The sequence below is a fragment of the Chiloscyllium punctatum genome, chromosome 11, assembly GCF_047496795.1.
Source record: "Chiloscyllium punctatum isolate Juve2018m chromosome 11, sChiPun1.3, whole genome shotgun sequence".
NCBI classification, from domain to species: domain Eukaryota; kingdom Metazoa; phylum Chordata; class Chondrichthyes; order Orectolobiformes; family Hemiscylliidae; genus Chiloscyllium; species Chiloscyllium punctatum.
The window spans coordinates 45,311,094-45,330,486 of NC_092749.1; the positions used below are offsets into that span (position 1 = coordinate 45,311,094).

At 40.3% G+C, this 19,393-nt stretch overlaps 1 protein-coding gene across 3 annotated transcripts in view; it reads left to right on the top strand.

Moving 5' to 3' along the window:
* The window catches only part of hhat (hedgehog acyltransferase), a 264,425-nt gene that overhangs the window by 122,939 nt on the left and 122,093 nt on the right, over positions 1-19,393 (top strand). For all 3 annotated transcript variants that reach the window (XM_072580734.1, XM_072580732.1, XM_072580733.1), the window contains one exon: positions 16,069-16,270. In XM_072580734.1, coding sequence (XP_072436835.1) covers positions 16,069-16,270 — 202 coding nt within the window. The remainder of the gene's footprint in view (positions 1-16,068; positions 16,271-19,393) is intronic.

Genomic DNA, 19,393 nt, shown 5'->3' on the forward strand with positions numbered 1-19,393 from the left:
ATAGTCCATATTGATATGTCTAATCCAGAAACTGAGCTATTTAAACTGTGGAGTATCACTTCAGGCAGTGAACTGCTTTTAAACTTTACCTTGTCTTAAAGGTAGCCTGCCCCTCTTGGAAGTTGTACAGAATTTCAGGTGGCCACAACTGAATAGTATTGCAGCAATTAGGGGGAGAAGATGTCATAAATGTAATGTCATTAGGCTCGTAGTCAGGAGGCCAAGGATAATGCTCTGGAGGTATTGGTTTAAATCCATTGTATTGGGATTTAAATTCAATTAATAAATCTGAAACTGAAAGCTAGTCTCAGTAACAGTAACATGAAATTGTTAGTGATTGTTATCACAACCCACATTTTATACTATATTTAATTCTAGACTTAGTTATGTGATTGACTCTTAACTGCCCTCTGAAATGGCGTAGCAAACCACTCACTTGGGTGACATGTTATTCTTGCCAATGAAGCGCATGTCCCATTAATGGATAATGTATAGAAGAGGAATTGAGCACCAGGCAGAAAGTGGGGTCCAGGTTGGTGAATGCAGTGGTGAATAGAAGAAGAGAAACCATGATTAAAGAATCATGTTTCCAACACAGAAGGAGGCTATTCAACCCAATCTGTGCACATCAGTCGATAAAATTCTGACCTCACTAATTTTATTTTCCACCTTTTGGCTTATAGCCCTGAGGGCTATGACAACATGGGTGAACATCTAAATTTTGCTTAAGTATTACGAGAGTTTCTGACTTAAGTCACCCTTTCATCTAGGTTCCAGACTTCCAGCACCCTCTGCGTGAAAAACAACTTCTCCTCAACTCCCCTCTGAGCCTTTCTATCTGCACTATTTTTCCCCCTCACAATCTTATGCACCTCTGTCAGGGCCCCTCTCAACCTTCATTGCTCCAAGAAAACAATCTCAGGTTATACAGACTTTCGTAATAGCACAGACCCTCCAATCAGAGTAAGTCTTCGCTGCACCCTCTCTAGTGCAATTACTTAAGTCCTATAATGTGAGCAGACTGCATGTAGTGTTCCAGTTGTGGCCTAACCAATATTTTATATAGTTCCAACATAATTTCACAGCACCTGTATTATGTATCTCAGCTAGAAAAGGGAAGTTTTCCATTTGCCATCTTATCCACCTTCTCAATTGCCTGGCTTCCTTTAGGGATCTGTAGATATACACGCCAAAGTTTCTCTGATCTTCAGTACTTTCCAGGGGTCCGATCATTCATAGTGAATCGCTTTTGTTGTTAGTCCTCCCCAAGTGTGTTAGCTCACATTTTTCAGTGTTGAATTCCATTTACCACTGCTTTGACCATCTCACCAGACCATTGATATCATCCTGTAATTTATGGGTATCGTCTTCACTATATTCTGTTGTACCCATTTTTGTATCATCCATGAATTTCTTAATTGTACCCTTTAAAATCATAGAATCCCTACAATGTGTAAGCAGGCCATTGAGGATGTGGTACTACACTTAGATTTTCATTGCAGTGCTGGAAGACCAGAAGTTAACCAAAAAAGCTGTTCCTGTAGATTGAGACCTTTTCAGGAACATAACAGTGTTATTTGTTCATTTTCAACCATTCTGCTCCCTTATCTTATTTCTGGCATCTGTATTGATTCTAAGAATTCCTTTCTTCAAATGCTGTCAGAGGTCAAAAAAAAACTCTTTGAAGTTCCGGGATATTTCCTGCAAATTGTCAATTTTTGGATCATTCCAAGGGATCTTTGTGACAAAAAAGACTGCCCCTGCTATATTTAATTAATTTCTGTCTGTGTGTGGATGTCTAACCCAGGAAACCTAAGGTATCTGAAAAAATTGCTCTCTTTATGATCAGCTCTTCTTGAAATCCATCCTGAAAGTGTTCTTCTGGTTTCGTTTGTAAAGAAATGTGGCAGCTGAATCCAGAAATATTCTCGTGTCATAGTTTACACATGGACGTTCTATAGTTTACATCTATACAAAAAACGTGAACAATGAGATGGAAGAAGACAGATTGCAATTGTTCTGATTTACGACCACAGCTATTAATAATGTGAATTTTTAAAGAACAAATTAAATTGTATTTTCTGTCTTAAGAACTGACAAACGCCTTTCAAAATGTTTAATTACTGTTAGTGTAAAATAAATTTTTTTAGCTGAAACAAACAGAATAAAATTATCTGCTAGACACTCATTTAAAATTATAAACTGAAAGCTTGTTTTCTGAGCAATAAAATTGCTGGACAGGGATGTTCATTTAACAAGCCGGAGAATATGTATGTGAGATTTGGTGTGCATTTTTAAGAGGATGATTTTCCATGGACCTTGTCCCACTGTGCCACTATAACTTTGTTATAAATTCCATGTACATGAACATGAGCTATAACTCTCAGAAGTACCAGCAGCAGTGCAGAAGAATCTTAAAATTTGTTTATTTTTAAGCCATGTAATTGTGGGTCAATGAGTTAGATATTAATAGAATGTTATCTTGATCTTATTTTTATAAGCTGCATGCAAATAAGTGATATGACAGCCATGATTTTCTATTCCCTGGAGAAGCAAGAATAATGGCAAGTGAGATGAGTTACTTGAGTGAAAATCAAAAAATCAGATTCTCACTGTTATATTTAAGTCTTTCTTCTCTGGATGACAAGATAATGTCTTCACCAGCAAGTCGCAAGAATTTTATCTCCACGCATGTGCTTCTCATTAATCACATGACTCACTAGAACTTACTTCACCTTTCTGATTAACCGCTGCCAAATTAAGATACTTGATGCTTCAGAAACCTGACTGCATAAATCCAGTTCATACCAGGTAACTTTGGTCGTCTGCTCCAATCCGGGTGAGTACATAGCTTTCACTATGTTTACTGATACCTTCACAAGACTGTTTCTCTTCACTTTTGTTGGGAATGTTACAAATGTAACCGATACCTCCTGTTAATTAAAGCAGGGTGTGTTCCTGGACCTTCGCTATGTCCCGTGGGCAATGATAATGCACCAATCTCACTGTCTCAGTTAGTGTTTAACCAATAGGGTCAACCAGCTTTTGTTCTTATTCCAAGGTCCCATCAGCACTTTCATGAACCATTTTACGGAGGTCAAGATTATTAAATTGCATGAGAAGGAGTATTATAATCTTGAAATAATCTTGCAGTAGTAGATGCGTCCAACAATCTTATTGCTTGTGTCCTTCACCAGGTGTGACACAGCCCTCTTTAGCTGTATAACTTGGAGCCTTATAGACAAAGATGTTAGGGGTAAAGGGTCCCATTTAGTCAAGTTGCGTACTTTGTCTTGGTGTTCTCATAGACCTGCGGCAAGTTGAGGAAGCTTAGCAGAAGTCAATTTAGCAGTTCCTCTTGTGCAAAGCAACTATCGCTGCAAAACAACTGCTGCAGAAGATGTGAGAGACAACTCCATCTGCCGCAGGCTGCTGCACTGAGGCTGTATGACAAAGCTGTCTTGGAGGTCAACAGCACTTGTGCAGAACAGGAGCTGTAGGCTTATCTGCAAATGGCTGAGAGCCAGTGCAAAAAATGCACTTACACCCTCACAATGCATGCAGTGCTTTAGCTTGAAATGAGCCCTTGCACTATCTAATGATTTTCACTGATACCGCTTCTACTGATATGGACCAAGAACAGAGCCCAGGACTGTGGGATACATCATGCCTAGGAACTGGAACCCCAGGTCCTTCTCAGCCTGCTGTACCTGGTTGGAAGACAGCTCAGGTTGACTTTGAAGACATTGTGGTCATCCCCTAGACAGCTAGACTATGTGCCTAGAAGGTGCTGAGAGTGTTCTGCACAGACTCACCATCCTCTGCCTAAGCTGTTGGAGGTAATGGTAATGGAGTCACTGCCATGAGAATGGTGGAGGGGCAAGATGCATGTGGAACGTGCTGAGAGGAAGTGCCCAGTGTACCTTTCTGATGCTGCTTCTCCCTGTGGATGCTTTTGACACCATCCTGTTTCCTTAAGAAGTTGGAACATCCAAATTGAGTTTGACATACATTGCCTCTCTCTCAACTTTCCTTTGGCCAAGCATCCATGGCACAGAGAGTTTTTGCCAACCTGGGTCAGCAAAGTAGCTTCTCCCCTTTTCTTGGAGACAGCCAAATGCTCATGCTTTGGAGCCATCACAGCGGGTGAGAATGTGGACAGACTCCATCATTCATTTCAGCATACAGAGAGCCTGTACTGCATCCAGCCTTTCCCTGCCAATCAAGTATTTCAATTATGACCAAGACAGGGGCATGTCTTTCCTGGGGCTGAGCAGGTGCCTAATCTCCAGCAGTCTTCTTTGTGTCAGAGACTTCTGTCTTTCCTTCCTTCATTAGCTGCAGCCAAATGTCAGTAATGTGCTTATCAGGCTGTATCCCTGAATCTACTCTAGCTAAGGTACTAAGGTGACACTGGTGGAAGGTATATGCGAACTACTTGTTTTCACAGTTTTCCTCCGCAGAGGTAGTGCTGATGCAAAGCACCTCATGCTGTGGCCTCTTTCACTGCACAGTGTCCTTGGTGGCGCTACTACCTTCAGAAGAGAAGAGAAAATAATTACTTGCTAAACATACAGATTATGTTATGCAGAACAATGTTTGTCTTCCTGCACCTTTGAGAAGTGGAGAGCGCAATGTGGCCTTTTGTTATCTCCCATCACCACGGGAATAGTTCTGGTCTTCCACAGCTAGCTCAGCAGACCTTTCCTCCAAGGGGGAAGAAGATCTTGATATCTAGCATCCCTCCTCATTGGTCTTGGCCCACTCTACCTGTTTGTGGACCAATTATTCCTGTAGTGAGACAAAGAGAAGGGTTGAACATGATAGAAATGCATGCAGCAGCACTGTGTAAAAATGCATAACAATGCAAAGTGGTCAGGTAGGTAAGTCTGAAGTCCCAGTAGGCAGGACGGGCTAGGGGTTTGAGAGGATAATGGGGTGTGAGCTTTTGACCACATATTACAGATGTGATGCTAAGATTTGCAAGCCTTGAGCTTTTGTGAGATGCCTCTGCAATGACAGAGTTAAACTGAGTCTCCTCGTGAATGTGAGGTAGAGGAGAGAAATGGAGCTACTTGCCATTGCAGGGAGCAGAAGATCATTGGCTTTCCAGTCCTGACCAGTACTGCAATCTCAGCACAGGCTGGTTGGATTTGATGAGATGGCCTCCTGGTGTGGTCACCCTGGAAGAAAATGGACCTTCTCTTGGTGACACAGTAGTGCCTGAAAGATTGTGTTAGCAAACCTGAAAGACAGCTTCAATTTGTTAAAAGGTATTTCTGGTTTCTGAGAGCAGTCACCACAGGCTGAAGGGAAATTCTTGGCTTGTAATGACTGAAATTGTGTTTTGTTGACCTTTAAATATGTTTTTCTTTATGTATTCATTTTGTGGGATGTGGGCGTCGCTGGCTGGGCCAGCATTTATTACAAGTCCCTAGTTCCCCATGAGAAGGTGGTGGTGAGCTGCTTTCTTGAACCGCTGCAGTACATCTCTGTGGTTTGACCCACAATGCCATTTGGGAGGGAATTCCAGGACTTAAACCCAGCAACAGTGAAGGAGCAGCCATATATTTCCAAGTCAGGATGGTGAGTGGCTTGGAGGGGAACTTGCAGGTGGAACTATTCCCATGTAACTGCTGCCCTTATCCTGGCTCATGGGTTTGGAAGGTGCTGTCTGAGGATCTTTGGTGAATTCTGCAGTGCATCTTATAGATAGTGCACACTACTGCTACTGAGCGTTGGTTGTGGAGGGAGTGGATGATTGTGGATGTAGTGCCAGTTAAGTGGGCTGTTTTGTCCTGGATGTTGTCAAGCTTCTTGAGTGTTGTTGGAGCTTCACTCATCCAGGCAAGTGGGGAGTATTTCATCACACTCCTGACTTGTGCCTTTTAGATAGTGGGCAGGCTATGAGGAATCAGGAGGTGAGTTACTCACAACAGTATTCCTGGCCTCTGACCTACCGTTGTAGCTACTGCATTTATGTGGTGAGTCCAGTTGAGTTTCTGATCAATGATAACCCCTGGGATGTTGATAGTGGGGGATTCAGTGATGGTAACACCATTGAATGTCAAGAGACAGTGGTTAGATTGTTTCTTATTGTTAATGGTCATAGCCTGGCATTTGTGTGGTGTGAATGTTACTTGCTACTTGTCAGCCCAAGCCTGGATATTGTCCACATTTGGACATGGACTGCTTCAGTTTCTGAGGAGTCGTGAATGGTGTTGAACATCGTGCAATCATTGGTGAACATTCCCACTTCTGACCTTATGATGGAGGGAAGGTCATTGAAGCAGCAGCTGAAGATGGTTGGGCCTAGGATACTAGCCTGAGGAACTCCTGCAGAGATATCCTGGAACTGAGACGACTGACCTCCAACAACCAAGATCATCTTCCTATGTGTCAGATATGACTCCAACCACTGGAGAGTTTGACCCCGATACTCATTGATTCCAGTTTAACTAGAGCTCCTTGATGCCACACTCAGTCAAGTATAATATTGATCAAAGTTTGTGAGAAGATTTGTAGCTCGGGTGCTCGTTGTTGTGGTTCTGTTCGCTGAGTTGGGAATTTGTGTTGCAGACATTTCGTCCCCTGTCTAGGTGACATCCTCAGTGCTTGGGAACCTCCTGTGAAGAGCTTCTGTGATGTTTCTTCCGGCATTTATAGTGGTTTGTCTCTGCCGCTTCCGGTTGTCAGTTCCAGCTGTCCGCTGCAGTGGCCGGTATATTGGGTCCAGGTCGATGTGTTTGTTGACAGAATCTGTGGATGAGTGCCATGCCTCTAGGAATTCCCTGGCTGTTCTCTGTTTGGCTTGTCCTATAATAGTAGTGTTGTCCCAGTCGAACTCATGTTGCTTGTCATCTGCGTGTGTGCCTACTCAGGATAGCTGGTCGTGTTGTTTCATGGCTAGTTGATGTTCATGGATACGGATCGTTAGCTGTCTTCCTTTGTTTGTCCAATGTAGTGTTTTGTGCAGTCCTTGCATGGGATTTTGTACATTACGTTGGTTTCGCTCATGCTGGGTATCGGGTCCTATGTCCTGGTGAGTTGTTGTCTGAGAGTGGCTGTTGGTTTGTGTGCTGTTATGAGTCCTAGTGGTCGTAGTAGTCTGGCTGTCAGTTCAGAAATGTTCTTGATGTATGGTAACGTGGCTAGTCCTTTGGGTTGTGGCATGTCCTCATTCCGTTGTCTTTCCCTTAGGCATCTGTTGATGAAATTGCAGGGGTATCCATTTTTGGCGAATACATTGTAGAGGTGTTCTTCTTCCTCTTTTTGCAGTTCTGGTGTGCTGCAGTGTGTTGTGGCCCTTTTGAATAGTGTCTTGATGCAACTTCTTTTGTGTGTGTTGGGGTGGTTGCTTATGTAATTCAGGACTTGGTCTGTGTGTGTGGCTTTCCTGTAAACCTTTGTGGTGAATTCTCCGTTCGGTGTTCTCTGTACCATCACGTCTAGGAATGGGAGTTGGTTGTCCTTTTCTTCCTCTCTAGTGAATCGGATTCCTGTGAGTGTGGTGTCGAAGATCCCGTGTGTGTTCTCTATTTCTGTGTTTTTAATTATTACAAAGGTGTCATCAACATATCTGACCCAGAGTTTGGGTTGAATTTGTGGTAAGACTGTAAGTTCTAGTCTTTGCATTATAGCTTCTGTTCTGAGTCCAGGGATGGGTGAGCCCATGGGTGTGCCGTTGATTTGTTCATATATTTGGTTGTTGAATGTGAAGTGTGTTGTGAGGCACAGGCCCAGTAGTTTGAGTATGCCGTCTTTGTTGATAGGTTCCCCGTCCTGTTGTCTGTTCTGTATGTCCAGCAGGTTGGCTATTGTTTCTCTGGCTAGGTTTTTGTCGATAGAGGTGAACAGTGCCATTACATCGAATGAGACCATAGTTTCTTCCTTGTCTATGTGTATATTTCTGATGATGTCCAAGAATTCCTGTGTTGACTGTATCAAGTGTCTGGATCCGATGATCAGGTGTTTCAGTTTCTGTTGTAGTTCTTTAGCCAGTTTGTGTGATGGTGTCCCTGGTCGCGATAAGATGGGTCTGAGTGGGATGTCTGGTTTGCGCACTTTAGGTAGTCCGTAGAATCTGGGGGTGGTGTTGCTTTCAGATTTCATTCTCTGTAGGTCAAACCTGTTTATCTGTCCGTTTTTTTGCAGGTTCCTCAGTGTGTTGTTTATCCTATTGGTGAGCTGTGGGGTGGGGTCAAACTCCCTCTTTTGGTAGGTGTTGGTATCTGCCAGTAGTTGTTGCGCTTTCTAGATGTACTCTGCTTTGTCCAGGATGACCGTCATTCTACCTTTGTCTGCTGGTAGTATGATTATGTTCTTATCATTTCTTAGTGTTTTTAGTGCTTCCCTCTCCTTGGTGTTGAGACTGTGTGTTTGTCTTTTCCTTGTTATAAGGGGTACGATACTTTGTCTCACTGTTTGATGTGTCTCTTCTGTCAGTCCATTGTTTCTGCGTGTGCATTCTAGGGCTGCTAGGAAGTCTGCTGTCTTGGCGTCCCTGTGGTTATAGTTGAGTCCCTTGGCCAGTATTGTTCTTTCTGTGTCTGTGGGAGAGGTTTCTAACCCAGGTATGTGTTGTGGCATGTGTAGAGGCATGGCACTCATCCACAGCTTCTATCAACAAACACATCGACCTGGACCCAATATACCGGCCACTGCAGCGGACAGCTGGAACTGACAACCAGAAGCGGCAGATACAAATCACTATAAATGCCGGAGGAAACAACACAGAAGCGCTTCACAGGAGGCTCCCAAACACTGAGGGTGTCACCTAGACAGGGGAAGAAATGTCTGCAACACAACTTCCCAATTCGGCGAACAGAACCACAATAATATTGATGTCAAGGGCTGTCACTCTCACCTCACCTCTAGAATTCAGCTCTTTGTCCATATTTGAACCAACGATGTAATGAGGTCAGGCGCTGAGTTGCCCTGCGAAACCCAAGCTGGATGTCACTGAGCAGGGTTTTGCTGAGCAGGTACTGCTTGATAGCACTGTTGATGACATCTTCTATCACTTTACTGATAATTGAAACTAGACTGATGGGGTAGTAATTGGCCATGTTGGACTTGTCCTGCTTTTTATGTACAGTACATACTTGGACAATTTTCCACATTGTTGAGGGTAAATGTCAGTGATGTAACTGTACTGGAAGAGCTTGGCTAGGGGCGCAGCAAGTTCTGGAGCACAAGTCTTCAGCACTATTGCCAGAAAGTTGCCAGGGCTCATAGCCTTTGAAGTACCTAGTGCCTCCAAGCATTTCTTGATATCACGTGGAGTGAATTGAATTGACTGAAGACTGGTATTTGTAATGCTGGGAACCAGTGGAGGAAGTGGAGATGGATCATCCACTCAAAACTTCTCGTTGAAGATTGCTGTGAAAGTTTCAGCTTTATCTTTTGCACTGAAGTGCTGGACTCTTCCATCATTGAGGGTGGGGCCTCCTCTAGTGAGTTGTTTAATTATCCAACACCAGTCCTGACTGGATGTGGCTGGACTTCAGGGATTAGATCTCTTCCATTGGTTGTGGGGTTGCTTAGCTCTATCACTTGCTGCTTATGCTGTTGGGCATGCAAGTAGTCCTGTTTGGTGGCTTCATTAGGTTAGCGTCTTATCTTAATGTATATTTAGTGCTGCTCCAGGCGTGCCCTTCTGCACTCTCCATTGAACCGAGTTTGATTGCCTGGCTTGATGGTCATGGTTGAGTTGGAAATATGCCAGGCCATGAGGTTATAGATTGTGCTGGAGTACAATTCTGCTGCCTTTGATGGCCCACAATGCCTCATGGATGCCTAGTCTTGAGCCTGATGGCGTCCTCCAGACCCAAAAAGCTAATGCAGTCAAGTCATTCCATCTTTAGATCTATTCTGCTTTAACTGATCCCCCAATCATGATCTAGAACTTCAATACTTTCACTGCTAATACAACCTCTCTTATGTTTTGATGGCACCTATCTGCTATTGTACCTTGGATTTGTGAAACAGATTTCTCACTCAAAGGCCTATAAAGGAACTCCTGCTCCTGCCTGTGGATAGTTTTACCAACAGAGCTGCTGTTCTTTCTCTTTAAATGTGCTGTATGTTACATTCATCTATCTTCGTGCCACCTTCGCACATTAACTTTAGATGCTGTTAAATTCAGAATGATTTGGAGATGCCGGTGTTGGACTGGGGTGTACACAGTTAAAAATCACACAACACCAGGTTATAGTCCAACAGGTTTAATTGGAAGCACACTAGCTTTCGGAGCGACGCTCCTTCATCACTATCACCTGATGAAGGAGCGTCGCTCCGAAAGCTAGTGTGCTTCCAATTAAAACTGTTGGACTATGACCTGGTGTTGTGTGATTTTTAAATTCAGAATGAGGGGACATAGTTTAAGATTAAGAGGTTTCTTTTGAAAGATGGACATCAGGAGAAATTATTTCTTTGAGGAGAAGCTTTTTTTTATGTTGTGACTCTATGGAAATCACTTCAACAGACAGCAGGAGAGGAGGGTTATTAAATATGTTGATGGCCGAAGTGGATAGATTCTTGATTAACAAAGGAGTGAGGAGTAGGTACGAAAGTGGATTTGAGGACACAGTTGATCAGCAGACATAACCTTATTGAATAGGGGACTAGGCCTGAGGGGTCAAATGGCCTAATCCTAATTAATTTGAAATGTTATATTATAATATTTGGGAAATCAATTCTTTTGATCACATGATGAAGAGTCTTCATCCCTCCAAACCACAAAAGGATTTGGTTAAAATCCAGGTCCACCAGTCAGCCTTGAAGTAATTCACTTACTCCATCCCTTACAGTGATACAGGAGTCAAAAGTAACTTGGCAGGGTTATTTCTTAACATTTTTATCCTAAAAAAAATGGAAAATGCACCAAATAAACCAAATTCTGTATGCATATTTAATGTCTGTTTAGAAAATATTTCTTTCACTTTTATCTAGTAAGTACTGCATCTTCTGAAGTATCTTTGTTTCTGTTTACTCCTGCCGATGAAAGTTGTCTCACGTATTTCAGTATAGTGATTTGTTTTCAAATGGTGTGGTCTTTATTTGAAATGCCAGGTTTTTTGGAGATCTGCAACTTATTTTCTGAAACTTTTCATTATCTTTTCCTTTCTTATAAAATAGGAAAATAGGTGGCAATTTTCTGATCGCAAACTTCTGTTGAGAATCCTGCCTCCCGGGGGCACATATGGTAAAAATTAAAAAAAAAACTTCACAGGCAGAGTTCCTTTGATCTTGCACTATATGCTTCCACAGGGAAGGACCGAACATTCAGAAAATTAGCTCCATTGTCAGCTGTTGAAGAGTCCTCTTTTCCACTGTGAGCTTTTCCATGGTGATAACCCTCTCTAAAGGTCTGCATAGCTCATTGTAATGGTAACTACTTGGCTCTGACAAATAAATCATTTGTAGGAGTCCTTGATCTGGAAAATTATATTTTTGTATTTATCTCCCAAAATCCTTTTGTTTTAATTGAAGAGGGTTGATTTCTTTTCAAGTATTTCCAGATCAGGTATGCCAGATGGAAAGTAAAGTTCCCTCTATTTTGCCTGATGATGTGACTTTGATCCTTTTCCAAGACAGAAGTTTTTTTTATGCATTGGTGTAAATTTTCCCATATCTCTTGCCAATCTTTTTCATGGCTTCCCTAATAGCTCTTATAAAATTGACATTGATATCAAGCATATCATTGAAGGCTTTTTAGTCCGCTATGTTTAGTTAGCCAATGTTACTGAAAGCACCACAATCCTGTTTGGGATGGAATTCTGCTTATTGGCCCTGAAACGAAAGGACTTTTTGCTACCAGTGTGGATGCTGTGCATGAGGACTGACTTTTAAAAAATTACAGAAATTGTATACTTGCTTAAAATTAAGCTCATTTTGCTGCTACATTAAATTGTTTGCTCTAAGTATGTATTGAAATAACATCGAGTTTTTTGGTACGAAGGGAACAGGCATAGAATTGGAAACTGCATTCACTGGAAATTATTCATTAGTACAAATGGATTTTAATTGAATAAGATTACCAAAATGTTAACTAAAAACAGATAAAGTGCCACAAAATGTCAACACTAACTATAGACCAGTGAGTCTGACGTCGGTGGTGGTCAAGTTGTTGGAAGGAATCATGAGGTACAGTATTTACATGTATTTGGAAAGGCAAGGAATGATTATGGATAGTCAATATAGCTTTGTGCGTGGGAAATCATGTCTCACAAACTTCGTTACTTCGTTAAAAATGTAATCAAGAGGATTGATGAGGGCAGAATGGTGGAGGTGATCTATATGGACTTTAGTAAGGCATTTGACAAGGTTCCTCATGGTAGCAAGGTTAGATCACGTGGAATACAGGGAGAACAAGCCGTTTGGATACTAAACTAGCTGGAAGGTAGAAGACAGAGGGTGGTGATGGAGGATTGCTTTTCAGACAGGGAGCCTGTGACCAGTGGAGTACCACAAGGTTTGGTGCTTTAGACACTACCTTTTGTCATTTATATAAATGATTTGGATGTGAGTGTAGGAGGTTTAGTTGGTAAGTTTGCAGATGGCACCAAAATTGGAGGTGTAGTGGACAGCGAAGAAGGTTACCTCAGAGTACAATGGGATCTTGATCAGATGGGCCAATGGGTCAAGGATTGGCAGATGGAGTTTAACTTAGATAAATGTTAGGCGCTGTATTTTGGAAATGCAAATCTTGCAGGACTTATACACTTAATTGTAAAGTCCTAGGGAGCGTTGCTGAAGAAAGAGACCTTGGAGGCAAGTTCATAGTTTCATGAAAGTGGCGTTACAGGTAGATAGGAAAGTGAAGAAGATGTTTAGTGTGCTTTCCTTTATTGGTCAGTGCATTGAGTATAGGAGTTGGGGGGCCATGTTGCAGTTGTCCAGGATGTTGCTTAGGCCACTTTTGGAATATTGTGTGCCATTCTGGTCTCCCTCCTATAGGAAGGATGTTGTGAAACTTGAAAGGGTTCAGAGAAGATTTACAAAGATGTTGCCAGGGTTGGAGGATTTGAGCTGTAGGGAGAGGCTGAACAGGCTGGGGCTGTTTTCGCTGGAGCGTAGGAAGCTGAGAGGTGACCTTATAGAGGTTTACAAAATCATGAGGAGCACAGATAGGGTGAATAGACAAGGTGTTTCCCTGGGTTGGGGGAGTCCAGAAATAGTGGGCATGGGTTAAGGTGAGAGGAGAAAGATTTAAAAGGGACCAAAGGGGCAAAGTGTGGTGTGTGTATGGTATGAGCTGCAAAGGAAGTGGTGGAGGCTGGTACAATTACAACATTTAAAAGACATCTGGATGAGTACATGAATAGGAAAGGTTTAGAGGGAAATGGGGCAAGTGCTGTCAAAGGGACTAGATTAAGCTAGGATATCTGGTCCGCATAGATGAGTTAGACTAAAGGGACTGTTTCCGTGATGCACATCTGTATGACTATAAATCTACATGCACCTGTGGAGTGGAAAAAAGCATTCAAATTTCTGCTGGATGACTGTTCCTGAGTATTTTTATATTTCCTGTTTTTTATTCTGAATCTCTACCATCTTCAGTGTTTTGTTTGGTGGTAGTGTGTAATTTACTGCTGCTTCTCTTTCTGAATGCGCACCTTGAAGTTCTCTTCTGTCTGGAGTGATTTCTGTTTCTCACTTTTACATTGTTTACTTTCATTATTTGAACTTTCCCTTCAAGTGTTTGACCAGGTAGTCACTAATACTCCCTTTCACAGCTGTATCTTCCTCAGCAAGTTGAAGGTAGTGGACTGGGTATCAATCAGACAGGCTGATTTGTCCTGGTGAATGTTAAACTTCTCGAGTTTTACTGGTGGTGCGCTAGACCAAAGGAGATTATTCCATCACACACCATGCTTGTGCTTTGCAGATGATCGTCAGGCTTTGTGATTGGAGTCGAAATGAGAGTAAGCAGAGTTCACAGCTGCTGATATCTTATAACCACAATTTTATAGGGCTGATCCAGTTCACTTTTTGGTCACGGTAATCTGCAGAATGTTGATAGTGGGCAATTCAGTAATGCAAATGCCATTGAATGTCAAGTGGTAATGGTTAGATTCTCTCTTGTTGGAAATGATCATGGCCTGACATGAATGTTACTTGCTACTTATCAGCCCACTGCTGGATATTTTCCAGGTCTTGTGTGTAGACATCATCTGCTTCACTATTTGAGGAGCTGTAAAAGGTGCTGAACATCATGCAATCATCAGCAAACATCCCCACCTCTGACCTTATAATAAAGGGAAAGTTTTTGATGAAACAGCTAAAATGCTTAGGCTGAGGATTCTTACACTGAAATCCTGGGACTAACCTGATTGACTGCCAGCAACCACTATCACCTTTCTTTATGTTGGGTATGACTCCAACTAATGGAGAGCTTTCCTGATTCCCATTGACTTGGCTCTTTGATGCTGCATTCAGTCAAATGTGATCTTGGTGTCCAGGCATGTTACTCTTACCTCACCTCTGGAGTTCAGCTGTTCTGTCCATATTTGAACTAACCATAATGACGTGAGGCATCCTGGTGGAACTCAAACTGAGCAAAAATGAGAAATTGCTGCTCTTCCATTACTTTGCCAGTGATCAAGGGGAGACTGATAAAGCAGTTGTTTTTTTTTAATTCATTCATGTGATCTGGCTGTCACAGTCTGGACAAGAATTTATTGCCCATTTCTGTTGCCTTTGAGAAGATGATAGTGAGCTATCTTCTTGAACTACTGCAGTCGATTGGTGTAGGCACATACTCAATGTCATGGGAAATCAGATTACAGGACTTTGACCCAAATTCTGCTCAATAAGCAAAGTATCAGGAAGATATTCCTTCAATATTCCTCTCTCAGTCTTGATATTTCTCCATCTGAAGAAGACCACAGCCTAATGAGAACTGTTCTTGCCTTTGCACACCCACTAGTATACACTATTCCTCGGGGTTGGTTGTTTACCCTATGTTAATCACTTGTTTAAATCGCTTTAACTAATGATCACAAGGCAAATAGCTAAAGTGTCACCACTCTCCCAACCATCACTTTATCATAAGGTCACCTTTTCATTGACCTCATGCTGTGAGCCATTTGTTAGTCTGCATGAGACATTTGTATAAATAATAGGTTGCAAGATGCCATGCTGTTAACTTAGGAATATCAATATTGCAACCTGAACCAGGAGATCACAATATTTCTAGTGAGTGTTTGTGCTTTTCCAGAGAAAAGAGCAAATTCCTCTGCTAAGTGACTTTATCCTATGACAAAATTCCATAGGAATTCTGTAATTCCAAAAACTACCATTCCAGATGTGTAAACTGCTAACAAGACTGAATCTAGTCTTCTGTGTTGATTTTAAACACAAGTTGACAAAATCAAAAATGGATAAATTCCTTTACATAATATAACCTTTTCCCAGTAGAAGCTGTGGTCTCTATATAAAAAAAAAGCAATTTGGATGTTTATTTGTGAAGTTATCTATTTTCAGAGTTAATTAGGATACATATAAGAAATCTTCTTAATTAGTCCCTAATCACTTAAGTACTTTTCCATTTATGTAAAAGGGTATTGCACTATGGAGCATTCATTTATTTAGAATGTTTTGAATATCTATGTGTGCAGTGAAAATCACACTGCAGAACTTTAATTTTGTAGACTGATAGTAACCTATGATGGGACTGTGGCACACTGGCTGAGGGTTGGGAAAATGGTGGTGTTGGTGATGGAGGAGGGAGCGGTTGTGAGGTCCAGTGTGGGTCAAGACCATTTACCTCCCAAATTTCATTTAAATTAGCGACGCAAGTTCGAAGGGCGAAAATGGTGGAAGCTCAAAGGGGGTCAGGCATATAGCAGTTAGCAGCTGACTATCTATTAATTACCCAGTTTTGCTATTCACAGAAGGCAGGCAGGATTAAAAGTGGAATTGCTTCTCAGATATCAGCAAGGGTGGGGTTTCATTCAGTTTTGTTCCTATGCATGTACTTCCACAGTATTAAATCGAAGAGATATGTTTCAATCTAACCTCCTAATGTTGTGTTCATTATTTTTTGATTTCTTATTTCTGCAGGTATATTTATGTTCCTTTGGGAGGTTCACGGCATGGCATACTACGGATCATGTTCTCTTCTGCCGTGGCCTTTAGCTTTGTCTGCTACTGGCATGGTGGCCATAGCTTCATGCTAAATTGGGCAGCTTTGAATTGGGCTGGAGTAATGGTAGAAAGCATACTGAAGATGATCTGTTCCATTTCACCTGTTCAGGAGATTATTGTAAGTGCCAGTTTTATATATCCTGTTGGAAACCTTTACAGTACTTTGTTTCTCATTGTCAATGAATGCTGAGAGTGGAGGATTGTAGTAGATTACAAAACCAACATCCTTATGTTGCTGGTTCAATTCCATCTTAAAGGACTCTGAATCGTTTACCATCTTGTGTCACAGTGATAGAGTCCCAAGCTCTGGGCTTGACAATTTGTCTTCAAGTTCCACCTGTCCCAGAGGTCTGTCCACATGTCTGAACAGGTTGGATAAAAATTATCATCTTTAAATTATAAATTAAATTGTGAAATGTTTTGAAAGTCCCACATAGGTGCTTCAAGTCCACATCAATATGGAAAAAGATAGCTAATTAATCAATCTTTTTCCATATTAATGGTTTATAAAATGTAATTTATGAAAAGATAATTGTAAGCCACATTGCAAACTGATGATTATTGCTCCTTGCTGTTCAAGCCTGATGCTCATTAAATGAAAGTGGAAGATTTTCTTAGTCTTCAGCTGAGCACTTGAAATTTTAATTTCAAATTTATATATGCAATGAAAATTTAATTTAGCTGAAGTGTATACCTAGTAGGTTTAATTAGTATAACTTGTGAATAGAAATTAAAGAATGATGGGAAACAGATAATGATTTTGTATTTGCATGTACTTTTCTTTTTGTTCTATAAAATATCCTAAGCTAGAGTTGTGCTGTCAAGGTGCCGGTGTTGAAGTGGGGTGGGCAAAGTTAAAAATCACACAACACTAGGATCCTGTTCCGCAGCCACCTGATGAAGGAGCAGTGCTCTGAAAGCTCGTACTTCCAAATAAACCTCTTGGACTATAACCTGGTGTTGTGTGATTTTTAACTAAGCTAGAGCCTACATGTTCCTCTCATTATTAACTGAAAATAACCAAAGCAGTATTGTTTGTTTGGCACATCCTTACTTCGTTACTTTCAAAACAATTCTTTATCATTAAATTCCTAGTTGAAGAGAAAAAAAAGTTGTATTCTGAAGTAATATTTTGAGTTTTTGAGTTCATCCAGGACAAATATATAAAATCTATAAATAAAATGATTGTATATTTATTACCCTAAATCCTGTATCTTCAGATCAAACAAGAAAAGACTTTTTAAAAGGATTTAAAAAAAATAATTTAGGTTTCAATGATTTACTCAAATTCATAGGGTGGAAGTTATAGTATTCAATATTTAAACAGGAAATTGACTTGACTAATTGACTCAGATATGCAGTATTGTTCATTGGAATTTCCTTCCATTGATAAAAATGTAACTGATTAAGTACTTGTCCTTTTAAAATGTACTGCATGGGCTACCACTGATTGTGTATATTTTTCCTATAGTTTGGCTTCACTTGGGAAATTCCAGTACCCTGTCAACATTTGGTACTTTTTTTTTCCAGAATCTCGGTGACTGCTCTTAAATTCTTTGTTTGATTGTATGATTTTCCCTTTTTAATATCATAATTTATATAGCAAACTGGATGTTTAGTTTCTAACCACCATTTATCACCTTTCCAAATTGGCATAAATTACACAATGATCAGCATGCATTTGCTCTAATCCTTCTCAGTGACTCATCAGTTAAAATAGTTAACCCATTTATTTTTTTGTTGTTAAAACATTTACGAATTTTATAAGTGAAACACAATACCAGTCAGTAAATAATACAACTTGAGAGCCACCTGCATGTAACATATTCATAATTTGATCATCTATATGTAATTGATTCAGTTCACTCATTTTAAAAATAAAATGAAAGAAAAATGTATGTGCTATATCCCTACATTTTACATTAGAGATTCAAGTATCCAGTTGTTTCCTATTGTGGGAAAAAGGAAACATAGTTATGACAGTACATTATAAGTGTGCAATTGCCTGTGTTAAATAAACCTGCTGTGGGAACAGGCAGAGGGATACCATTAAATTAAAATAGAACTATGTCAATATTGCTGGAGACAAAAGTTAGTCCTTCTGAGATTTCTTTGGTACTTAATGCAGTATATGAAATAAATTTAATTACCTGTTCATGAATAATATATCTACTGTACTTTTTGATCATTTACCCCGAAAATGCAAGCTTTCATCAGTCAATTTCCAGATTGTCCACTATAACTATTCATTATTCTTGTAATTTGTTTTGTTACTTGGCAGTCTGAATTTCCACGAACAATATAAAGTGACTAACCTGTTTCATAGAATATAGTTTTTATCTGAACGTGTCTCATGAAGTAATGAAAATGCCAGATTTTTGAAAGCAGCTATAGTAATACACTACTGATTCAAATAAAACTGCATACAAACTAGTTCTATCATGTAAACCATACATTGCAGGGCAATAACAACAATTTTTAAATCAAACAGTTGACGTTTATTGTAGTTCTGGGAATTTCAGAAAATCTGATGTGAAATGCAAATTCAACAGGACCAATACTCAATGCAAAGTATCCTCAAACCTGGAGGTTTTGATTTGCCTTTGTCAGGCTGCTTTCATGTCTGTTTTCAGTTGCCATTATGTTCCTTGAATAATAAATTAATTACTGTTGGGCAAGCTAAAGAAATACATATTTCAAAACATCTTCACAATGCTACACAGTGACCCAAAAAAAATCAGAACTGTTTCACAAATGAGTGACCTGGTCTGCTATGCTGTTTTGATCTTGAGGTATTTAATAAGTGGAATGTATAGTTTGCCTTTGTAACATTTTTATAATGTACTGTCACCATCACTTTAGCAATTAATTAAGAAATAGTATTACTTAATGTAATAGGTTTTTTAAAAATTGCAGAGAATACATTAATTGAAGTTTTATTCATTTTATTTTTTATTATATTTTTCACTGATGTCACTGACAAATACCTTCGAAAAAATGAGCATTGTATTCCCTACTCCTGAGGAATCAAGATAAATTTGCAGCAGTGCTGCACACGTAGCCGTGTCCTCCATAATACTGAATCAGGTTTTTGAGTAAACTGGAAAAATAAATACTAGTCTTCTATCAAAATGAAGAATTTGCAGTCTAATTTATAGCAGGAGCCTCCATATATTAGTTTAGCCAATAAGATAGAACATAGAACATAGAAGAATACAGCGCAGTACAGGCCCTTCGGCCC